This window comes from Phyllostomus discolor, chromosome 11 (genome assembly GCF_004126475.2).
Source record: "Phyllostomus discolor isolate MPI-MPIP mPhyDis1 chromosome 11, mPhyDis1.pri.v3, whole genome shotgun sequence".
Taxonomy (NCBI): domain Eukaryota; kingdom Metazoa; phylum Chordata; class Mammalia; order Chiroptera; family Phyllostomidae; genus Phyllostomus; species Phyllostomus discolor.
In genome coordinates, this window is record NC_040913.2 from 94775743 (window position 1) to 94795679 (window position 19937).

The following is a 19937-nucleotide window of genomic DNA, read 5'->3' on the forward strand; positions in this document are numbered from 1 at the left end:
GGAAGGTGAGACAGAGCAGGACGTCCCCGCGCCAGGGGACTGGCCCAGCCTGGCTCCGCCCCCTCGGCGCGGGTGCCCGGAGAGCACAGGTCAGCATAGGTCAGCGGGCGGCTCAGCAAGGGCACCAGCCGGGACCTCGAGCCCAACTCTGCCACAGGGTCTGCGCTGCCCGGACGTGCCGGCGTCTGCCGTCCTCTGTGGCCCCTCCATGCGCCCAGTGGGCCTGGTCACCTGGGCCAGGCGGGAGTGTGCAGTGCGGTGCGCAGGCACCCCCCCCCCCGACAGCAGTGCCGTCAGGACGGGCCCAGCCGCAGGAAGGCGGGGTCAGCTCGCCTGCTGCGGGTCTGCCGTCCTCCTGCCCGACCCTCCCGCCTGTTCCTCGCTGGGACGTGTGTGGGGTGGATGGAGGTCAAACTGCGCACTCAGACCGTGCCCTGAGCTGTGCATGCGCACACCAGCCACCACGCCCCCGCACCCAGACCCAGAACACTACAGCAGCAGCGAGGAGGGGCCCGGGAGGCAGGAGCGGACATCGTCTGGGGTGCTGTGAACATCAGCCACTTTATTTTCCTTCGTTTCCTGCCTGTCCCCCGACAGACGCCCTATCCCCCCCCCCGGACCCCGGGTCAGGAAGCACAGGCCACAGGGCGGTGGCTCCGGTCACTGGTCTCCACAGGGGCGGGCTTCGCTGGGAGAGACCAGGTGCTTCTCGGTGCGGTGCACAGGGGTCACGTGATCAGTGCAGCCCAGCGACGGGGTGACGAGGAGGCGGTGACCTCGGGCCCCTGCTGGCCACAGGCCCAGGCCCGCTGATTTCACCACCAACAGGCGTCGCCAAAAACGCTTCAAAGGCGCTTTTGATAAAAATAAACTCTCGATTTTAACTGCACACTCGTGGCAAGAACAGTGCTTGCACACCTGTCAGTCAGGGTGCTGGGTGGGCGTGCAAAGCCCACCAGGCAGCCGAGGAAAGTGGGGGGGGCAGTGGCGCTTAAGGTGCAGGAGCTCAGGGCCGCAGCCCGGCTGGGGGACGCCGCTCGCCCCCCAGCCCCCTGAGTCCTGGGAGCCACAGAGAAAACCAGCCGCGGAGCTGGGGCCTGCGTGGGCCCTGCTGGCAGCTCCGCGGACGGAAATGCTCCGAAATGCAGACTCTCGAGATCAGCGAGTGTCCTCCTCACCGTGTTAGCTGAGCGATGTGATCTGAACAAAAATTCCTGTTCTGTGGCCTTGATGAAAGTCTGACGAGATGTCCCGTCTCCTCCCCTCGCTCCCACAGCAGACGGTGACTTCCGGGCCGGCTGCCCCCCAGGAGCTCCTCCCGCCAGGCCAGGAGCCGCTGGACCCGCCCACCTGGCAAGGGACAGGTCACAGCAGTTTCCACCTCAGGGCAATTCTTTCCAACCGTGAGGCTGTTGGACAGGAAGCAGCAGTTGAAGGTGTGGCTGGGAAGGATCCAGCTGGCTTGACCACTCCCGCGGGTGGCATTTCTGGGTGCAGCCGCCCGGTCCAGGCCCGCCTCGCAGACCCAGCAGGGCAGGCTGGGTCCCAGGCTGCAGCAGCAGGCAAGGGCTGCAGGACAGCTCGCCTCGCAGCCGGGCCCTTCCGGACGAGCAGCAGGCCGCCGTGGGTGAGCGCCAGGGCAGACAGCGGCATCAGCACGGCGGGAGGCTGCTCCGACGGCACAGCAGGCCCCGGAGCCCTTCGGTGGCTCCTGGGAGACCCACACCAGCGAGACAGCGAGTCGGTCTGCAGCCCCTCGGGCCCACTGCCGGGCACTCGGCCCCCACGGCCCCCTCGCCAGGACGCCGCCCCGCGGGGCGAAGGGGGGCCCGAGCGGCTACTGCCCCTTCTTCTGGGGCCTGTGGCCGTTGGTTCTGGGGAGCGCGCTGCTGCCCCCGGGCCGCGGCGCCGCGAAGTTCCAGTCCACGGGGTGCAGGAGCTGCTGCGTCTTCTTGTGGGTCCAGTACGGGTTGAGCACGAGCGTCAGCAGGCCCATCCCGCACAGGAAGAGCGCCAGGTGCGGCGGGTGCAGGCTGCGGCGCAGGCCGTCCCAGTGCCGCAGGCACACCCACCACATGTGGTAGGACAGCACCATGCGGCAGTGGAACATGTGGATCATCAGCCACTGGTTCGCCCTCCAGAGCAGCGAGTCCGACCAGCCGGCCTGCGGGGACACGACACGGCGCCGCGTCAGCGCGGCGGCTCGGGCACCGGCAGCCCCGCCCCGCTCCCCCCCCCCCCCCCCCCCCGGCCTGCCGCTCAGCACCGGCTCCGTCCCTGGGCACTGAGCGTGCCCCCCGGGGGGGCGGCCGGGCTGGTGGCCCCTGCTCCCAGATGGCAGCCTGGGGGGGGGGGGGGGGAGGATGAGGCTCCACAGGCAGACGCGCAGTGGGGAGGCACCTCCCGCTGCTGTGCTTTCGGTGCTGGGACCCCGGGGGCCCTAACACAGGCCACAACGAGCCTGCCTTGCGGTCACTCTCTCTACGTTTACGTGAAGTTGGTACACGTCCCCCCCTGACCACCGGGCGCTTTCCCCGGACGCCAGTGCTGAGTTTGGCTGGCACAGGCCACAGTAAAACGTGACAGGCCCACCCCGGCTGGTGTGGCTCAGTGGGCTGAGCACCAGCCTGCGAACCAAAGGGCCGCAGGTTTGATTCCCAGTCAGGACACAGGCCTGGGCTGCAGGCCAGGTCCCCAGTAGGGGGCGCATGAGAGGCAACCACACACTGAAAAAGAAACACGACAGGCCTGTCCTGGGCTCCAGCCCCAGGTGGGCTGGCACCACAGGCCTCCTGGGGGCCCTGCACCACTGAGGTGTGACTCAAACCCCCACACAGCACAGCACCCACTTGAAGGGGACAGGCGTGGACGGAGGGCAAGCTGAGACTCTGACAGTGGGAGCAGTGAGAACACACCCAGCTGCCGCTGTCACTCGTTCCGTCCCACACCTGGCACGTCCCCCCGCCCCGCAAAGGTGCCAGTCTGAGGGACACAGCAGGCTACTCTGCCAACGGGCCCCACCAGGCCCCAGAGCGGCGAGGAGGGCGCTGGGTTCCGGCCTGCATGCTGGCATTGGCCGGCGGGGCCCACACCCACGGGGCGCCGCACCACGGTGTCTCCACACCACGGTGTCCCCGCTGTGCCGGGGCTCCGCGGCCCAGTGCAGGCGCCCCCGCCCACAGCAGTGTTCTGCAGGCAGCCAGAGCGGCGAGCAGGCTCCCGGGGGCTGTGGGGCCCGGCCCAGAGGTGCCACCGGCCCTCGGGGACGTGGGAGCCGGCAGCCGATGCTGATGGCCCGGTGGCCCGGCGGCGGGGGACGACGGGACTTCCTCGGGACTCTTTCCGGATGGAGCGCGGCTCTCCACAGCTGTCTCTGTGCCGCGTGCGTGAGGGCTGGTGGAGAGGGGTCACATCCACAAGGAGGATGCTCCTTGACACGCGTGGGGACACGCCCCGACATACCTGCCGTGAGCGGAGAATGCAGGCGGCATGCACCTACCGAGCGGCACAGCCTCTCCTCGCTCGCCTTAAACGTGCCGGGGACACGGCGTCCCACCCAGGGTGAGCCGTGCAGTCGGGGCGTCTGCGCTGCTGATGGGGGCTGCCCGAGGCACGCAGAGGGTCAGGCCACAGCGCTCGCCAGGGAACCGCCGCCGGTCCGGACCTGAGGTCCGGCCTCTGCCGGGCGCCTGCCACTGTCCTGCCCATGTGAAGGCCGCACCACGGGTGTCCACGTCGAGAAACGATCCCCACGGCGCGTCCAGGGAGCGCCCGTCACCACACACGGCCACCACGCTTCTGCTGGGCTTGAAGGTCAGGGTCTGCACCCACTTCTGCTCCCCTGAAACGGGCCCCGGAGCTCAGGGCGGGCTCAGAGAGAGCCCGACCTCACTTCCTGCCCTCGCCTACGTGTTTCCCGCGGTCCCCAAGTCTCTGTGAGCTAATTCCAGCCACCGCCACGGGACCTGCACTTCCGTCCTCCAGGTGTGGCACAGGAGCGCCGAGACGTGGGCGGGCTGGGTCTCTGGCCGGACGCAGTGCCTGCGTCACGCAGGAGCCGGTCCCCCACCCCACCAAACGGGGTTGTGGGCCTGAGACGCCGACAGGACCCAGACTGGGACCCAGGGCCCAAACGCGTCCCCTGGGCACCGTGAGCCGGAGTGGCCCCCCGGCCGTGCTTCGGCTCACAGGAAGGACGGCCGGTCCTCTGCGCCGCGCCCCCTCCGACGGGGGCCAGAGGGCGCTTCCCAAAGCCCTCCCGCATTCGAGTGACGGGCGAAACAGGTCGGCGTTTCCGCCGTCACACCATGGGGAGGGAAGGTCGGTCTTGGGGTACGGTCTTGGGGTACGCGCTTCACGCGGCTCCAGGTCTGACCGTTTCGGTCAGGAGGCGAGGGCATGGGGCAAACTCGTGTTGACCACGTGCGACGCTCCCGTCGGATTTACTACTGAGTCCGACGTTTTTCTTGCTCTGCTCTCAGCTGAGGGTGCTTCTCACTATTGACTGTGCTGTTCCTGACCCCAGGACGTCCTCTCTCATCGTGGCTTCCAGAGGGAGAGGGAGAGGGAGAAACAGGGAGCTGGGAGAAGCGTCGCCTGGCTGTCTCCCGGGAGCGCCGGACAGGGGCTGGACCTGCAGCCCGGGCTGTGCCCTGACCTGGGCTCAAACCTCGACCTTTCGGCGCACAGGGTGGCAGCTGAGCCCCGGCCGGGGAAAGTCGTTGTTTTGCAGCAGGTTTTTACGTCTGAGTGCAGACACTGTTGGAGAGCAAGTCCCTTGAAAAGGCCATTGTTCTCACCACAAAGAACACCCAGATGGAATTCAGCTGACCGGGAACGTCCCCTGGCGCGGACACCAGTGAGCTGGACGCAGGCCGTCCACGCGGCACGGCCTGCTCGAGCCGGGGCTGTGCGGTGGGCACTGGGCTTCTGCCGGGCGCTGCCCCGCACGTGGAGTGTCCCGCCAGCAGCTCTGGGGCGGAAGGCAAGTCTCCGTCCCCTGACACGTGGTGTGAACCCTCACTTCACTGCGACTGTCCCCCCGCGTCAGTGACGGCCTAACTTTCTGTGTGGACGGTGTTTCAATTCTAGAAGTAACTGCAGTTCATAGTGAGCACGGCTCACAGGTTATAAAAGCCGCTGGGGCCAGGATCTTGAAGGGCGACCAGGACCCCACGGACGGGGGAGGAGCAGAGAGGGTGCAGGGTGCACGCCCCGGAGCACTGCCCGGCGGCAGGAAGGAGACACCGCGACTCGACCAACCTGGGCGAACCTTCAGGACACGGGGCTGGGGCAGAGCGCGGCCACGGAGGGCAGTGCAGCGTGCCGGTGCTCACCAGGCGCCTGCAGCGGCCACGGTCCCAGCCAGGCCCAGCAGTTCCCCGGGTCCGGGTGGGGGCAGGGGGGCTGGTGGTGGTGAGCCGCCAGCCGGGAGGCACAGAGCCCCATGCAGAGGCCTGAGGGGCCTGGGGTCTGGACGTGGCTGCCGTCCACCGTGCGGCCCTGCACGCTGCAGAGTGGCCACCAGGGCGGGCCGCAGGTTTAACACGCAACCCGGAACACGGCACCTGTCACGGACGTGTGTGTAGGCAGAGGTGCCGCCTCGGTTTGTTAGAAAGGCATGTCAAAGAAAGGGAAAATCGAGCCTCTAGGGCCCACACACACTGTCTGTGGGGTCGTGGGGTCTCGGGGTCGCTGGGTGTCCTCCAGTTCCGAGGCCGGAACCCTGAACAGCTCGTGTGCAACGAGTCGGGTGGGGCCCCCACCTCGGGGCTGTCCCTGGTGCCGGGGCCGCCCCTCAGCCTGCGGACGGCACCTCCTTTCAGTCATCTGTCTAATCTGCACCCAAGCGTGCGGTTACTGGTTTCAGAGACAGAGGTGGGGGAGAGAAAAACGTCCCCGGGTCGCCTCCCATACACGATGCCCTGACTGGGCATCGGACGCGCCCCGACGGGGGAGGGGAGAGCGGTCCTCTGGGGCACAGGACGAGGCTCCCACGGACGGAGCCGCCGCCCAGGGCCATCTGTGGCCGCCTGTGGGCCTGCGGCCCCGGCACTACCTGGGCAGGGCGCCCCGAGTCCGCTGTCGGCACGGCAGGAGCCGCCCGGGGCACGGCGCACACTCACCTTCAGGAGCATCCAGGACACGCAGGTGAAGGGGGTGCTCATCTCCAGAAGCAGGGTGGCCATGGCCAGGTAGTGGCCGGCCTGGAGGTTGACCAGCAGCCCCAGGAAGCCCAGGAAGGCGAAGAGGTGGTGCAGGGCCAGGAAGGGGTCGAAGGTGCGGAAGCGGGCGTTGGAGAGGTGCAGGGCCGCGTTCTCGAAGAAGAAGAAGCCGGTGGCCGTGGCGATGTGGAACCAGGACCAGCCCTGCTGGGCCCACGCTTTGTCGGCGTGCAGCACGGGGTCCCCCAGCAGCGCCCACAGGCCCGCCGCCGTGCTCTGCACCCCGAAGACGGCCCGGGTGGCCGCCAGGTTCCAGAAGACCTTCTCCTTGGCCACCAGGGAGCGGTAGGTGGCGCTCAGGGAGGAGGACAGCTGGTGGCACACGACGAAGGCGCCCAGGTAGAAGGCGAAGCCGGCCACCGCCAGCGCCGAGCGGACCTCCCACGAGGCGTAGTCCAGGTCGAAGACGCTCTCGGACGCCCCTCGGTCACTCGCGGGGCCCGTCATCCCCCAGCCTCTGTCGCAGCCGGCCCGGGGCCGGGCGCCCCCGCCGCGTCTCGTCCCAGGGAACGGCGCCCGCGCAGCGCTCTCAGGTCCTCACGCATCCGCCTCCGACCTGCAGGGGGAGCGGGAGGACGGCTCGCTGTCAGGTGCTGCCCGGGTGCAGGGACAGCGCACGCCCAGCGCCCGCCCAGCCCCAGTGAAGGACAGTGGCGGCTGTTCGCCGTCCCCACGCACGGCCACAGATGCGAGCACACACGGCAGCGAGACCCTCCCTGGCCACGTACGAGACAGAGAAGCACAAGCGTGTGGCGTGGCCAAGAGCGGGGCAGGCACGCGGTTCCGACCCCGGGCACCCGAGCCTGTGGGACCACCACGTCGGAACTCGAGCCCTTGCAGCCAGAACCCAGGGCGAGAGCCCTGCGGGCCGGCACCCCAGTCTGCGTGGCCGAGCTGCTGAGGAACGGGACCAGGGCTCCCTCAGGCCACAACGCGGGTGGCCAGGGTGCGGGTGGCAAGCCTGGGGGGGCACGGGTCCTGCACCCGCCAGCCCCACCCTCGTCCCCACACAGCTCCCCCCATCCCGGCCGCATCCTTGCCGGGGACCCCTGCCCCTCCCCGGACCCGGTAACTCGATGGCCGTCTCTGCCGCTCCCTCTAACCACGACACCGGCCCCTAAGCTATGCACACAGACGAGGGCCCGGCCCAGGGCCCCGCCGACAGTGTACGGACCCGTCTCAGTCTCTCCCGCGCCCGGTGGCCGCCCGCCGGCCAGGGAATCCCGGAGACGCGTTTGCCCATTCATGAAGTCGGCTCAGCTGAGTGCGTCCGGAGCCTTCCTCGGTGACAACGCAAACCCCGGAGCTCGCTCCCTCACTGCCCTCGCAGTGTCTCTGCCGGCCCGCCCCGTGCACTGGGGGAAGTCCGAGGAGACCGCTGTCGGAGGTCTGAGAGACATGGACACGGGGATGTGGGCATCATGTGTTCCTTCCGGAACACCAGGGCGCTGCCGGCTCCAGGTGAGGCCGTCCCAGCAGCCCCGCCTGCCTTCCCGGGGAACCCCAGGAACAGCCCTGGCCCGTCTCCCCTCACTCCGCCCCACTCCCCTGCGCTCCCCCACGTGGCCCGCTGGGGCCATGGGCTGTGGCCCCCAGAGTGCGATACGTGGCGTCCGCCTGCGGCTGCCCGAGGTCCCCCTCACAGGCGAACACACGGCCCCCTGGTTGTGCCCCCAGCCCCGCCCAGGCCCGGGGTGCGGAGGGACGTCTGGGAAGGCGCCGCCCAAGCCGGGAGGGGAGACAGCCTCCCAGGGCCGTGCGCAAAGGACGCCTCGCCCCCGAGAGCCGGACAGCGAGCGACCCCGGAGGGCTGCCCCGCACAGGACCGCGCACTGAGCTGAGACGCCGCTCCTCCGGCCCCTCCTCCTGTGCTCCTCCACAAGCCGGTCACGAGAGCGGCTAGTTCCCGTTTTGCCACGGTTGCATCAACAGCTCTTGGCCGAGCCAGCGAGCGTCCGTCCGTGGAGCCTCTGCCTTCCCCGGGAGAGCCCTGCTCCGCACGGGGCTCGGGGGGTGGAGCCCCGGCCGCACTCCAGGAGGCTGCAGGCTCCACCCTGGTCAGGACGCAGGCCGGGCGACGGGCGCGTCCCCGCAGGCACCCCATCCATGTTTCTCTCCCACTCTTCTCCTTCCCCTCTCTCCAGAATCAATAACATCCTCAAATGAGGCTCAAACAATACGCTTTAAAAAGTTAAAATAAAGTAAGGGGACCGTCCTGGGACTCTGAAAGCAGACTGAAGAAGCCTTGATGCCAGCCCTGCCGGGGCAGCACCGGGCACCGGGCCGTGTCAGGACGGCCGGGTTGCAGTGGGAGGGGCTGCCGGGCACAGGGCCGAGAACCAAGGGCGGTCCAGCCCCGTGAATTCCAGGTCTTGGTTCTGCCACTCAGGAGCTAAGAAGCCAGGTGTCTTAGTGTGCTGGCTGCCCTCCCACCACCACCGACCGGTCTGCCCACGGGAACGAAAACCCAGCACACACAGCGGGGCCCGGCGCCCTGGTGCTGACGGGACACGCCGGCTGTGTGCCCGGTGCGCTCGCCCAGGCCGCTGTCCCCGCCCACACGGGGTGTTCTGCTTCTCCTTCGCCTGGAGAGCTGAGGCTTGGTTATCTGCCCCAGATCGCAAAGCCGCTTCCAGGGGGCCCGCGTGGCGGCGTGGCGAGGAGCTCTGCCCCAGTGCGTCCGCCTCCCTGCAGAGCTGCTGCTGTCTCCCCGCCGCCCCCACACCTGCGGAAAGTGCCCACGCGGAGCCACCTCCAGGGCCTCTGCCCTCACTGCCCCAGAGCGGGGTGGCGGCCGGGCTCAGGTCCTTCTGAGTGCCCAGGCGCTCAGGTGGGCACGAAACTGCTGCACTGGCATGACCTCCGGGCGCCCCTGGATCTTAAACCTTGTGACCCCTTGGGGGTGGTTTGGCCCCTCCCTCCCTCCCCCAGGCCAGCCTGGCTGCCCCACAGTGCCCGGGTCTTCCCCAGAGCTTCACCTGTCAGCCCGATGGCACCGCCAGCCACACACCTGGTTAGCCTGGAGGGGCCGTGAGAGCAAGCCTCCCTGGGCCTCCTCTCTCTGCCCAGCAGCACAAGGCCATGGGGCGCCGGGGGGGGGGGGGGCAGAGGGCTGGGAGGGGCGGCCGAGTGGACCGCCTGGGGGAGGGGGCGGAAGAGCTGACCCACAAGATGAGGCGACGGGGAACACTGACCGACCGCCCGCCCAGGCTCCCGAGGACTCGGGGAGGGGGTGGAACATGGACCCTGTCTCTGGGCCTGCTTGCTTCTGAACCAGGATTGAGTGTCCGACGGCCAGACGCCCCAGACAGGGTGGGAGGGACAGGGCACAGCGGTGAGGCACAGCAGGGAGGCCCAGCGGTGAGGCCCGGGAAGGCGCGGCGGCTGACGGTGCCAGCACTCCCGGTGGTTCACAGAGCGGGCTCCCAAGCCTCGGAAACCCGGGAAAAACTCGTCCTTCCAAAGGCATGTGGCTGAGAAAAAGCCAAGGGGGCCTTCCCGGTCCTCCGGCCTCCAGGCCACCTTGCCGAAGACAGCGGCCTATCTCCACCACTGCAGGCCCGGGCGGGCCAGATGCTGAAGCAGATACGGGCCAGCCACCGCCGCCACGGGGAAGGGCCCACCGCCGGGGCAGGCCGAGGGGGCTGAGCAGGCAGACGGAGACACTCTCTCCAAAACCCAGCACTTGTCACCCCTGTGAGCCCGTAACCGCTCCCCCGCTCTGGTCCTTGCCCAAACCCCCTCCCTGCCTGGGTTCCGCAGAGCTGCTGCTGTCACTGCGGGTCCCTCGGGTCTGGCGGGCGCCCTGACCAGGGAGGCACACGCGGCAGGAGCCCCAGGGCCGGGGGCCAGGGCCGCAGGGGCAGCCCCTGTGGAGCCCGGCCTGGAGAGACCCTGCGCTGCGGGGCCCACGTCTCTGGCCCGCACCCCTGGAGGCCACGGCCATCCTGGAGAGGCAGAGCCCCAGTTCCTCCTCCCGCGCTGGGCGGTCACCCAACCACATCCCTCTCAGGCAGGCGGGTCACAGGGACATGGGTCACCGCCTCGAGGGCCTTGCCTCAAGGCCCGGCGTTAACGGCCTCTTCCTGTCAGGCTCCTCACCCTAAAGGGGGATGCGCAGCTGCCACTGTCCCCTCCCTGGGAACCCACAGGCCCAGCAGCAGGGGCGCATCCCGCCCCTTCCCTGGGCGGGCTTCAAGCCCAGGGCCCGGCCCCTTCTTCACCTCAGCGGGGGGACGGGAAGGCGGGCAGAGGTCCCGACCCGGCTCTCCGCGGGCCTTCATCTCCTTTGGGAAGTCCGCTCCAGGCCGCACACCCTCCTCGGTGAGGCCTGGTGGTTTAGGCTGCCGGCTGCCCTGCACACGGTGCTGCCACAACCAGGGAGAGCATTAGCTCCAGAGCAGCATTGTGACCCGGGCCTCCACCTCCCGGGGGGGCTCAGACCCTCAGACCCCGGACCCTTCTGCCTCGCCCTGACACACACCTGTGAGCTCACCGGGGCTTCAACTGCTGTGGATGCCAATGTCGTAGGTAACATAGCTGACCCCAAACTGGGGAATGAAGTGAAACCCAGGAAGAAGGGTCGTGTGCTCTAAGTGCCCCTAGAGGACTGCTCAACACCCCCAGGATCACCTGGCTTGCTGGGGAAAATCACCCACCCACACAAGTGACCAGGGATGGGGCCCAGCCATCTCGGTCTGTGTCTGCGAGGTCAGGGGCTCACAAAGTGCGACTGTTTGCCTTCCGCCCAGGAGGAGAGGCCCGCAGGCCCCCCGCAGCCTCATCTCAGCATCCCCCTGGCCCCCTCTGTCCACCTGCTCTGTCCTCCTGCTGGGTGCTTCCCCAACGACCTACCCACCTACCCGTACCCAACAGGAGCTCGCGGCTGGCCTAGGAGCTCTGTTTCTGGCATTCTGGGAGTCAGCTCAGGCAGTGGGTGACAATATATCTTCCCAAACCAAAGAAATACATGCGCAGCGAACAACATTCAGGAAACAAAAGCAAGCCTAGAAACAGAAACGTAGAAATCTGTGGTCCCGCCCAGCTCTACCAACTTTTACTATTACCTTGGCGCCTGCGGGTCTCCTAAATGGAAACTGTAACTTTTTGCAGGCGAAGAGGTCCGCGAACACTTGCCGAACACTTGCCGCCTTGACGGCATCCCCTGTGAGGCTGCCCCGTGCAGCCTCTGCTCCAGTGACCCCTGCGGCATGACCCGGGAGGCGGCGCCGGCCCTTTCCACCCAATGCCCAGGTGCGTCCCCGGCGTCCCCGCATACCGACACCCGCTGTTGCAGCTGCAGCGGAGCAGGAGACCTCCCCCAGGGAGCACGGTTTCTCCGCGGAGGCACCCGGCCGGCCCGGCTGGCCCCGCCGGCGGAGCAGGGACTGCCCACAGTCCCTCCGTCCGCAGCTGCGGCCTTTCCCGGCCCCACCCACGCCGGGATCCCGGATCCCTCGCCCCAGCCCTGGCTCCGATCGTCCAGCGCAGAACTACGGACCCGAACCTGCAGGAACCCGGGCCCACCGAACCCCCCGCGACCCCAGTCCCCCGGCGCGGAACCCCTCGACCCCGCTTCGGCCCCCAGACCCGGATCCCCCGAGCGCCCGGGCCCCACGCGCGTGCAGTGCCGACAGCGCCGCCCCGCCGCGCGGCTCGGGCGGGCGGGGGTCCGCGGGGTCGTAGGGCGGGAGGCGGCGCCCGGCCGGCCCCGGGCGCGAGCCACTCGCAGCCCTGCCCACCCCGCGCGCCCCCGGCCGGCCCATCGCAAACTTGCCTTTCGCCCCTACCTGCGCGCGCCTCGCACCACAGACAGCGAACGCGCGACCACGGCCCCCGACAGGCAGCTGTCACCCGCCCCCGGCCCCGCCTCTGCCCGCCCGTCGCCGCCCGCGGCCATCGCGACCCGGCCGCAAACGCGGACGCGCATGCGCACCACCGGTGGGCGGGGCCTGCGCGCGGCGGCCGGGCGCGTCCATCCGCGCCACGCGGGGGAGCTGCGACTCCGCGGGCGGAACCACCGGCTTTGGGCGGGGGGAGCGGGCGGAGCCACGGGCTTTGGGCGGGGGGAGACCGCGGCTCCGCGGGCGGAGCCACGGGCGCGGGTGATCCGGGGCCCCCGGGGAGCGCACTCCGCCCCTCAAGCCTCTGCTCCTCGTCCTGGTCCCCAGCAGGGCCGGAGCCGACCCCGCGGGGACCCCCAGTGGCATCTCGCTGAGCCCCCTGGAGCCCGCTGAGGCCCGGGGAAGACCGCGGCTCCGCTGCACGCAGGGCTGCCCTGGCCCCAAGGGGACCTCAGCGACTCGGCCTGCAGCTCGGGTAAACCCTGGACGCTGGCGGCGGGCGCAAACCCTGGAGGCGCCTGAATATTCAAGCAGGAGTTTCACTTCCCGGGTGACCCGGTGGGCTCGGGCAGATGACCCAAGAGCTTTGAACCCCAGTTTCTCTTCCGCGGCCGCAGTAAAGCCTGCCGTCCCCCGAGGCTGAGTACACGAAACTCCCTGAAAAAGCACTGAGCGGGGCACCGAGGAGGTGCCTCCCCTCTCCAGCTGGACCCCGGGGAACGCGGTGACACGGGCTGGTGCCTGCCTGAGGCTCGGGCGGGCGGGTCCCTGCCTCCTCCCGCGCGCAGATGTGCTGCAGCAGCAGGCGCCCCGCAGCTGGCGCCCCGATATGCTGCAGCCACCAGGGGGCAGTGTGTCCCCGATATGCCGCAGTCACCGTCAGGCCGCGCGGGAACCCCACCTGACTTCTGAGTGGGGGGTGGGGAGGGCCCAGGTGCACTGAGTTGGAGGACACGGTGCGCACTCCGCGCACGGCCCAGAGAATTCCATGGTGTGATGTGGCCAGCAGTTCGCATTCAGTGCACATTACTTAGTAAAAAATAATAATTGCGACATAAGGTCGTGAACCAGCTTTATAAACTGAGCAAGGTTTGCAAGGTCAGCTGTCCTGCCCACCACTCCGTGAGGAAAGCTCTGGAGTGGGAGTAGGTGGTGCCCCCCTGCCATCAACCCTCTGGTCAAGCCGGCCCCCAGAGCTGGGGATGATGGCCCGGCGGCCTGGCCCCGGGCTTTGATTTGCCCGGCTTTGGAGAGCCAGGAGCCTGAGCCCCTGGCACAAAAAGCCTGGTTTTGGACCTTGCTCTGCCTCCCAGCCAGGACCTCCCTGGAGACCCCCACCCCCTGCAGCCACACCTGGAGGGGTGTTCGGACCCCTGGGCCTTCCCGTTGGGGTGCAGATGAGCAGCTGGCCTGGGGCTGGGGACTGCTCCTGAGTCACGGGGCTTCAGGAGCCTCACCCCGAGGCTCCTCTCTCCTCCAGGCAGTCAGCACCCCGGGTTGTGGAGTTTCAGGTCTTTGTTTTGGTTATTTGTCCGCTTCTAACTAGAATGTGAGCTGCAAGAGGGTGGGACTTGGCCTCGACCAGTCCTCCACGCCCAGCACTCGGAAAAGCACCTGGCACACAGCTGGTGACACAGCTGGGAGACGCCGGGTGAGGAGCATTTGGACCAAAGTGACCTCCTTCCACCCTGCCTGCACCCACCCCCGGGCCACCCTGAGGCCTCCAACGGCTCCGTGAATTGAGTCAAACATCTGACACACCTGAGACACTGGCTCGCCTTTGCTGGGACATGGTGGCAGACAGCCACCGCCTCTCCCATGACTCAGGGGACAGGATGAGAGGTTCCCGTGCTGAACGCCTGTGGAAAGTAAAGGACCCTAAAATGACTCTGTCCGGCCAGCACGCTGGGAGGGGCTTCCACTCCCGTGGCAGACCAGCTGTTTCTCCAGTGAAGGTCGAGCCCTGCCCTGAGTATTGCGTGAACTTGAGGCGGAATGGTACGAAGATCGGAGAATTCCCTGGCAAGTGCAATGGGGAAGCTGAGACAGCTGGACAGACCGGCCGAGGAATTTATGGCCACATGCAGGTCACCAGGGTGAAAGCCCCAGGCGCTTGGCAACAGGCGAAACAGGGGCCAGAACCCGTCCCCGGGGGTGGCCTCTCCTCCCTTGGCAGATCACTGGCCATGCGGTGTTGGCCCCCTGACCTTTCGCATGGCTGGTCATGCAGTTCGGATCCTCCCCTGACCTTTACTCCCTAGAGGTGAAGTCCAGGGCTCAGCTGTGTTTCAGCGCCAGGCCCCGAAGAGCAGCAGAGCCAGGCAGCTGTCCCCAGGACTGGCCGCAATGACCAGCGACCCTCTGCCCCGACGCTGACCAGTCAGTGGAGCCCAGGACCCTGAAGGGACGCGGCTGGAGAGCAGATGATGCACAGCCCGTTGAGATGCCGCCCCCTGGGACCTCCCCGGGGGCCTCAGCCAGCGCTCCCCTGCAGGGGGCTCGCCGGGGCCTCTCCCCGCTCCCTCTTCCCCCACAAGCCCACGTCTCCTAAACCCGGAGGGCCCTACGAGACTCGCCACCGAGACGGCCGTCCCCAGAGCCCTCTTTTCTCAGCCTCTCCCGGGAGCTGGTGGCGGCCCAGCGTGGGAGCCAAAGCAGCCCCCACCCAGGCTCTCTCCTGCTGGTTCTTCTTTCCGAGCCCTTCCTCGTCTCACCACCCCCACTCTAATGAGTGGACCCTCACGGTCACGGTCACCTGGACCCGTGGTGTGACACCCTTCCCGCACGAAGTCGAGAGCCCACAGACTCCTGGCCAGGCCTCCTTCCCGGCACCGAACACACCAGAATGCCACCGCCGTGTGCAGGCCCGGTGCCGGCAGCAGCCCCGGGGCCCCTCACCTTGCCCTCTGTGCTGGGGGCAGGTGTGGGGGAGGGGGGTGCGGTGTCCTGCCTCACACACGAGGAACTGAGCTGGGCCAAGCAGCTAAGTGCTGATTCGCTCAGAGAGCCAGTGACTTCCACGGCCCAGATTCAGAGTCAGGGCTGCGTCTCTGCCCTCTGCCACCGTGTGAGGACAGTAATAAACAGCACCCCGTAAAAGGGCGTCGGGGGTGATGAACACCCACGTGGCCCGAGAAGCCTGACTCCTGCTCACCTGCCCAGCCAGGTGCCAGGTGTCCCCTGGCCTCTCACCTGCCCCCTCCTCCAGAGGGGGCAAGCACCTTCCTGTTGCTCAGGCACCTCCGGGCGCTGGGGCACTGGGCCCACCTTCTGTAGGTAAGAAACCAGCTCCCTGCCCCACGGAAGGAGAAGCTGAGCTGCAACCAGACCCGCGAGGGCTTCCGAGACAACTGAGGCAGCCCGTGCAGAGGAGGTGGGGCGGAGCCGTGGTGCCCTTGCATTTTCGGTGATCACATCAGTAACGCACGTTCACTGTTCGCTGAACTGAGAAAAAGACCGATATTTAAGAGACATTGGTAGAAGGGGGTGAAAATCCTCCTCTGCTGGGTTCTTTCTAAAAACAAGTCAGGCTCGGGGTGGGGGGGACACTGGGCAGAGAGCAGGCCTCCCTGGGAGGGGCGTCCCTCAGGCTGCGTGTCCAGAAGCAGCCTCAGCAGGGGCCAAGTTCATGCTCAGCCCACAGAGCACCAGAAACAGGAAGCTCCCTGCAGCTCGGCCCTGACCCAACTCCAGCCGGCTCCTCTCAGCCCCAGACCGACCTGGGGCCTGCCCTTGCGGGGTGAGTCCCCACACCGGAGGTCTGACCTAACCCGAATCCTGCCGAGTTTGTCTGGCAGGCTGGCCCTGGGCCCTGATGCCTCCTCCCGGTCATTATCCCCCCACCCCCTCCCACGCACTCGCTCCTGCGCTGTGAGTCCCCGCGGTCCTGGCTGTGCCTGCCGCACACCCACTGCTCAGTCCCCGGCCGCGCCTCCAGCCCCCGATAAAGTCCGCCTTAGGGTTCTCCAACAAGTGTCAGGTATAATGTTCCCTGTAACAACGGCAGCAAAACGAGGGCTTTTTAGAAAGAAAACAATTTGTCAGAAGAATGCATCTTCTAAGCATAATTCTTGCTTGTATGAGTATTCACTGTTCCGTTTCTCTTTTTGAAAAGTCCGCTTTGAACCATGAAACACGGAGCCTCCTGGTGGGACCCAAGGCCCTCGGAAGGGCGTGGGAAGCTCTGAAGTCTCGGCACTCTTTCTCCCGTGGACACACGGGGCCTGGCTACCGGCTGTGGTCGATGCAGGGCCTACGACTCTCTCTGAGCCCCGGCGTAAACAGATGCCGTGGGCCACCAAAGTCTCTCGGGCATCACCCTCTCTGACCCCCGTGGCTCGGTGGCCAAGGGCGTGTCGACCCAGAGGGCGGCCCTCTGGGCTCAAACCGCCCGCCCGGGGACCTGATGGCCGCAACGCTCTGGGAATGCAAGGAATCCTTAGGTCACAGTGGCTCAACATCTGCACGGCAATCAGGTTTTGAAAGATGCCTCGATTAGATTAGGTTAGGTTAGGTCAGCTCAGGGCTACCAGACCCCCGCACGGCCTACACCAGCCGCTCCTGCTGGGGGTGGGGGGTGGCATTTGGCCAAGGCTGGTTTCCGCAGCTGGCGGGGGGTGGGGGTGGGGTTGCAGGGTGGGAGACGCCGCCCCAGGTCTCAGACGCCCGGTCCGCCGCCCACAACAGAGAGAAGGGAGTCCTGCGAGGGCGGGGAAGCCTCCGCAGTCACAGCCTACAGCTCACGCCCAGACAGGCCTGTCTGGTTCCGCCCCCACCCCCGGAATGCCGCAAAGGGCACTCCAGTGACCTGAAGCGCAGCTCCAGCGACCCCGGACTCCTTTCCACGGCGGCGGCAGCAGTGGCAGCGGCCCTTGCTGGGTCCCTCACCTCGGTGGCCCCTATTCCGGGAGCCACTCCACAGGCTCCCGGCCTGCCCCTCCCCCAGCGCGAAGCAGACCGGGCTCCCAAACCAAACACAGGGGCGCCACGAGACCTGGGAGGAAAGTGTCTCGAAGGGCCAAGGGGGCAGGTCCAAAAGCAACAGGAGAAGTGCCGGTTTGGGGAAACTGCCCGTGACCACTTACCTCCGGAGAATGTTCTTCCCAGTTTTCCTCTTGGGCAGCCGCAGGGGCCTCGACGGGGAGACCAGGATGTGGAACCCGGATCAGACGACGAGGAACCTCGACGACGGCGAGGAAGCCCCCGGCCCGGCCCCCGGGCCTCCCCCCGAAGGGGCTCCTCAGAGACAGACCCCAGTCCTGGGCCGGCCACCGGCCAGGGCGGGCAGGACACGGGCCACCAGGCTTCCCCGTCGGCTCCCGAGGGACGAGTCCGGGCGCCGGGGCTGGGCTGTTCCCAATAATCACTTGGCCGGCAGACCAGGTCTGAGTCACTCACTATGAGGAGGGCGTGACCCCGTCCCACGGGGCGCCCACGGGCTCTGATGTCCGCATCACACCTGCTGTGAGGCCCTGGAACGGGGCCCTGCTGACGCGCGGGGGCGAGCCTGTCACCGTGCACACACTGAGACCTCAGGTGGGAGGACCCTGCAGGGTCCCCACGGGGGAAAGGCCGGCACCCTGTGGGACGCACCCTCTCAGGGCCGGTCGGTTAAGAGCCTGGCTGCGGGCCCCTCTGCACTCGGGCACTGCGGCTCTGTGCTCACCTCACCGGCACACGCTGAGCGTGCCCCGTCACGATCAGCGTGACGGGAGGATCCGTCAGCTTCCGACCTCCGGGCAGCGAGGGGCCGGGTTCTTGCTGCCGCACACCTTGCTGACAGCAGACAAAACAGTTGACGGTTGCGTTTACAAACAGCAGGAAAGGAGGCCGGGGTGAACCTTGGGGTGGTTGCTACACACTGTAGAAAACATTCCCGTGTATGCAAAGCTTCCGTTGTGCGTAGCGTGGTGTCTTTAAGATTTTATTTATCTATTTTTAGAGAGGGGAAGGGAAGGAGAGAGAGAAACATCCGTGTGTGGCTGCCTCTCACACGCTCCCCACTGGGGACCTGGCCCCCAGCCCAGGCCTGTGCCCTGGCTGGGAATCGAAACTGTGACCCTTTGGCTCGCCGGCCAGCGCTCAGTCCACTGAGCCCCACCAGCCGGGGCTGCATGGTGCGTCTCCTAAGTGCATCAGAGGACGGTGACGTCATCAGACCCGGGCCCCGGGGCGCCACGAAGAAGCAGCAGGGCAGCCGCCTCCTGAGAGGCACGGCCTCCTGCCCACAGTCCCCTGCTGTGTGGCAGGGAGACGCGGGACAGCCTGGCGCCCTCACCTGGTGGTCCTGCGCCCCCATCGCTTGCCAGACCTTGGTCCACCCCCAGGGGGCAGAGGAGCTCCAGAGAGTGGGGCTGGGTGGGTGACCGTGTCCTGCTCCCGGCCCTCGCGGCCGGCCTCGCCAGGGGACGGCCCGCTGGCGTCTGGGCAGCTTCTGCTCTGGCCGTCTGGGAGGGGAGAGGCCCAGAGGAGGCCCCCCCCGGCCACGGAGGCAGGAGGGGACCCGACTCGCCCACCGAGTCTCTCCACGGGGTGTGCCCTGGCGACGGGAGGGCTCTGGGCGGTGGCCGTGGCCCCCACACCACGGCGTTTGTCCCAGCAGAAGCCGCCGACCCAGAGCCCAGGTGGGCCCAGCCGCAGGAGTGCACTGTGCAGTTCACTGCTGGGGCGGGGGCTCCCCAGGCTTCGGGCAGAAAGCACCTTGTGGGAAGTCACAGCGAAAGGGGATGTGGGTCCTCGCACAACCCCCCTGGCCTCGGACCTGGTCGGGTCCGCGCGGTCCTTTCCCACACGGCCGCCTCCCCCTCCTCCTTCTCAGCAGTTTCTCCCCACCGGGGGGAGCAGCAGCTCAGCTGGGCGGAAGCGAGAAGGGGAAGAGAAAACCCCCACTCGGAGGGCGAGTGTTTCCAGGAACGCGGCCTCAGAGCCTGGGGTCTGCCTCCGCTCGGGCTCCGGCGGAGGGCGCCCGTCCCCAGGGCCGGCGCCGGTCGGGCCGCCACTGCCACGCCGAGGGTTCTGGGCCCCGGGCCGGCCCTCCGGGGGACAGGCTCGCCGGCTTCCTCTCCGTCCGGCGGGAAGCCCGAGGTTGGCGGTGGTGCCTCGTCACCATCTTCCGTGACAGACAGACCGGGCCCCCTCGCAGGGTGCAGAAGTGAGAAGGCTCCAGTGAGACCAGGGCGGGACGCACGGCGCTGACACCACCGCCTGCGCTCTTGGAGGTGCGAGGAGGGCGGACCTGAAAAGCCACCCAGGCGAGAAGGACACAGCAGCCTGCTGTGGTGACGGCAAAGGTCAGCCGGACCGCGGAGGGGTCGCTGGGCAGCGCACGCAGGCCCTCGTGTCCTGCACCTGAAACCAAGGCGTTTCTTTGTCTTCCACCAACTGTGTCTCGTGAGAAGAGGCCCAGGAGAGGGGGCGCCTTGCCACCCTCCTCATCTCCCCCATCGGGCTGGGGTCAGCGGCCGACTCGGCCCCCACAGTCTCAGGGCTGGGGCTCCGAGTCAGGGCTGAACCTGGGCCCCTTGCCTCCGGCTGGGGCTCAGTGGGAGACCCTTCCCACCCTGGAGCAGGGGAGCGGGCGGGCTCCAGGCCCTCAGTCACCGAGCCCTCCCTCCGAGGTGGGCCAGGGGCTTCTCAGGGCCAGCTCGATGCCACAGGGACCTGCCACTTGTTCCTGAGGTCCCTCTGCACTCCCCATGGGCGCCGGGCCCTTGGGAGAGGCAGGGACGAGGACACATGACCACGTGGCTGCGCCTGGACGCTGAGGGGGCTCCCACGCCGGCCAGTGCCCACGGGACCCTGACGAGGGGTCCCCGAGCCCTGCTCCCCTCCTGCACGCGCTCCAGGGTCTCCCTCTATACATGCCGGGGGC

General features: G+C 67.9%; 1 protein-coding gene across 1 annotated transcript; it reads right to left on the minus strand.

The window, feature by feature from the left end:
• Window positions 1-542: 542 nt before the first annotated feature.
• CLN8 (CLN8 transmembrane ER and ERGIC protein) lies at window positions 543-12114 on the minus strand. The gene is made up of 3 exons (XM_028526638.2): window positions 12014-12114; window positions 6126-6780; window positions 543-2164 (listed from the first exon to the last, which is right to left on the minus strand). Exons 2-3 carry the CDS (start codon window positions 6669-6671, stop codon window positions 1838-1840), a joined length of 873 nt encoding a protein of 290 aa, XP_028382439.1. The 5' UTR covers window positions 6672-6780; window positions 12014-12114; the 3' UTR covers window positions 543-1837.
• Window positions 12115-19937: the final 7823 nt, after the last annotated feature.

Excerpts from the sequence above, each read along its gene's own strand:
- CLN8 (XM_028526638.2), bottom strand. The coding sequence starts at position 6,671 with ATGACGGGCCCCGCGAGTGACCGAGGGGCGTCCGAGAGCGTCTTCGAC. Across the intron at positions 2,165-6,125 it reads TGTCCTGGATGCTCCTGAAG|GCCGGCTGGTCGGACTCGCT; the intron begins GTGAGTGTGCGC and ends GTGTCCCCGCAG.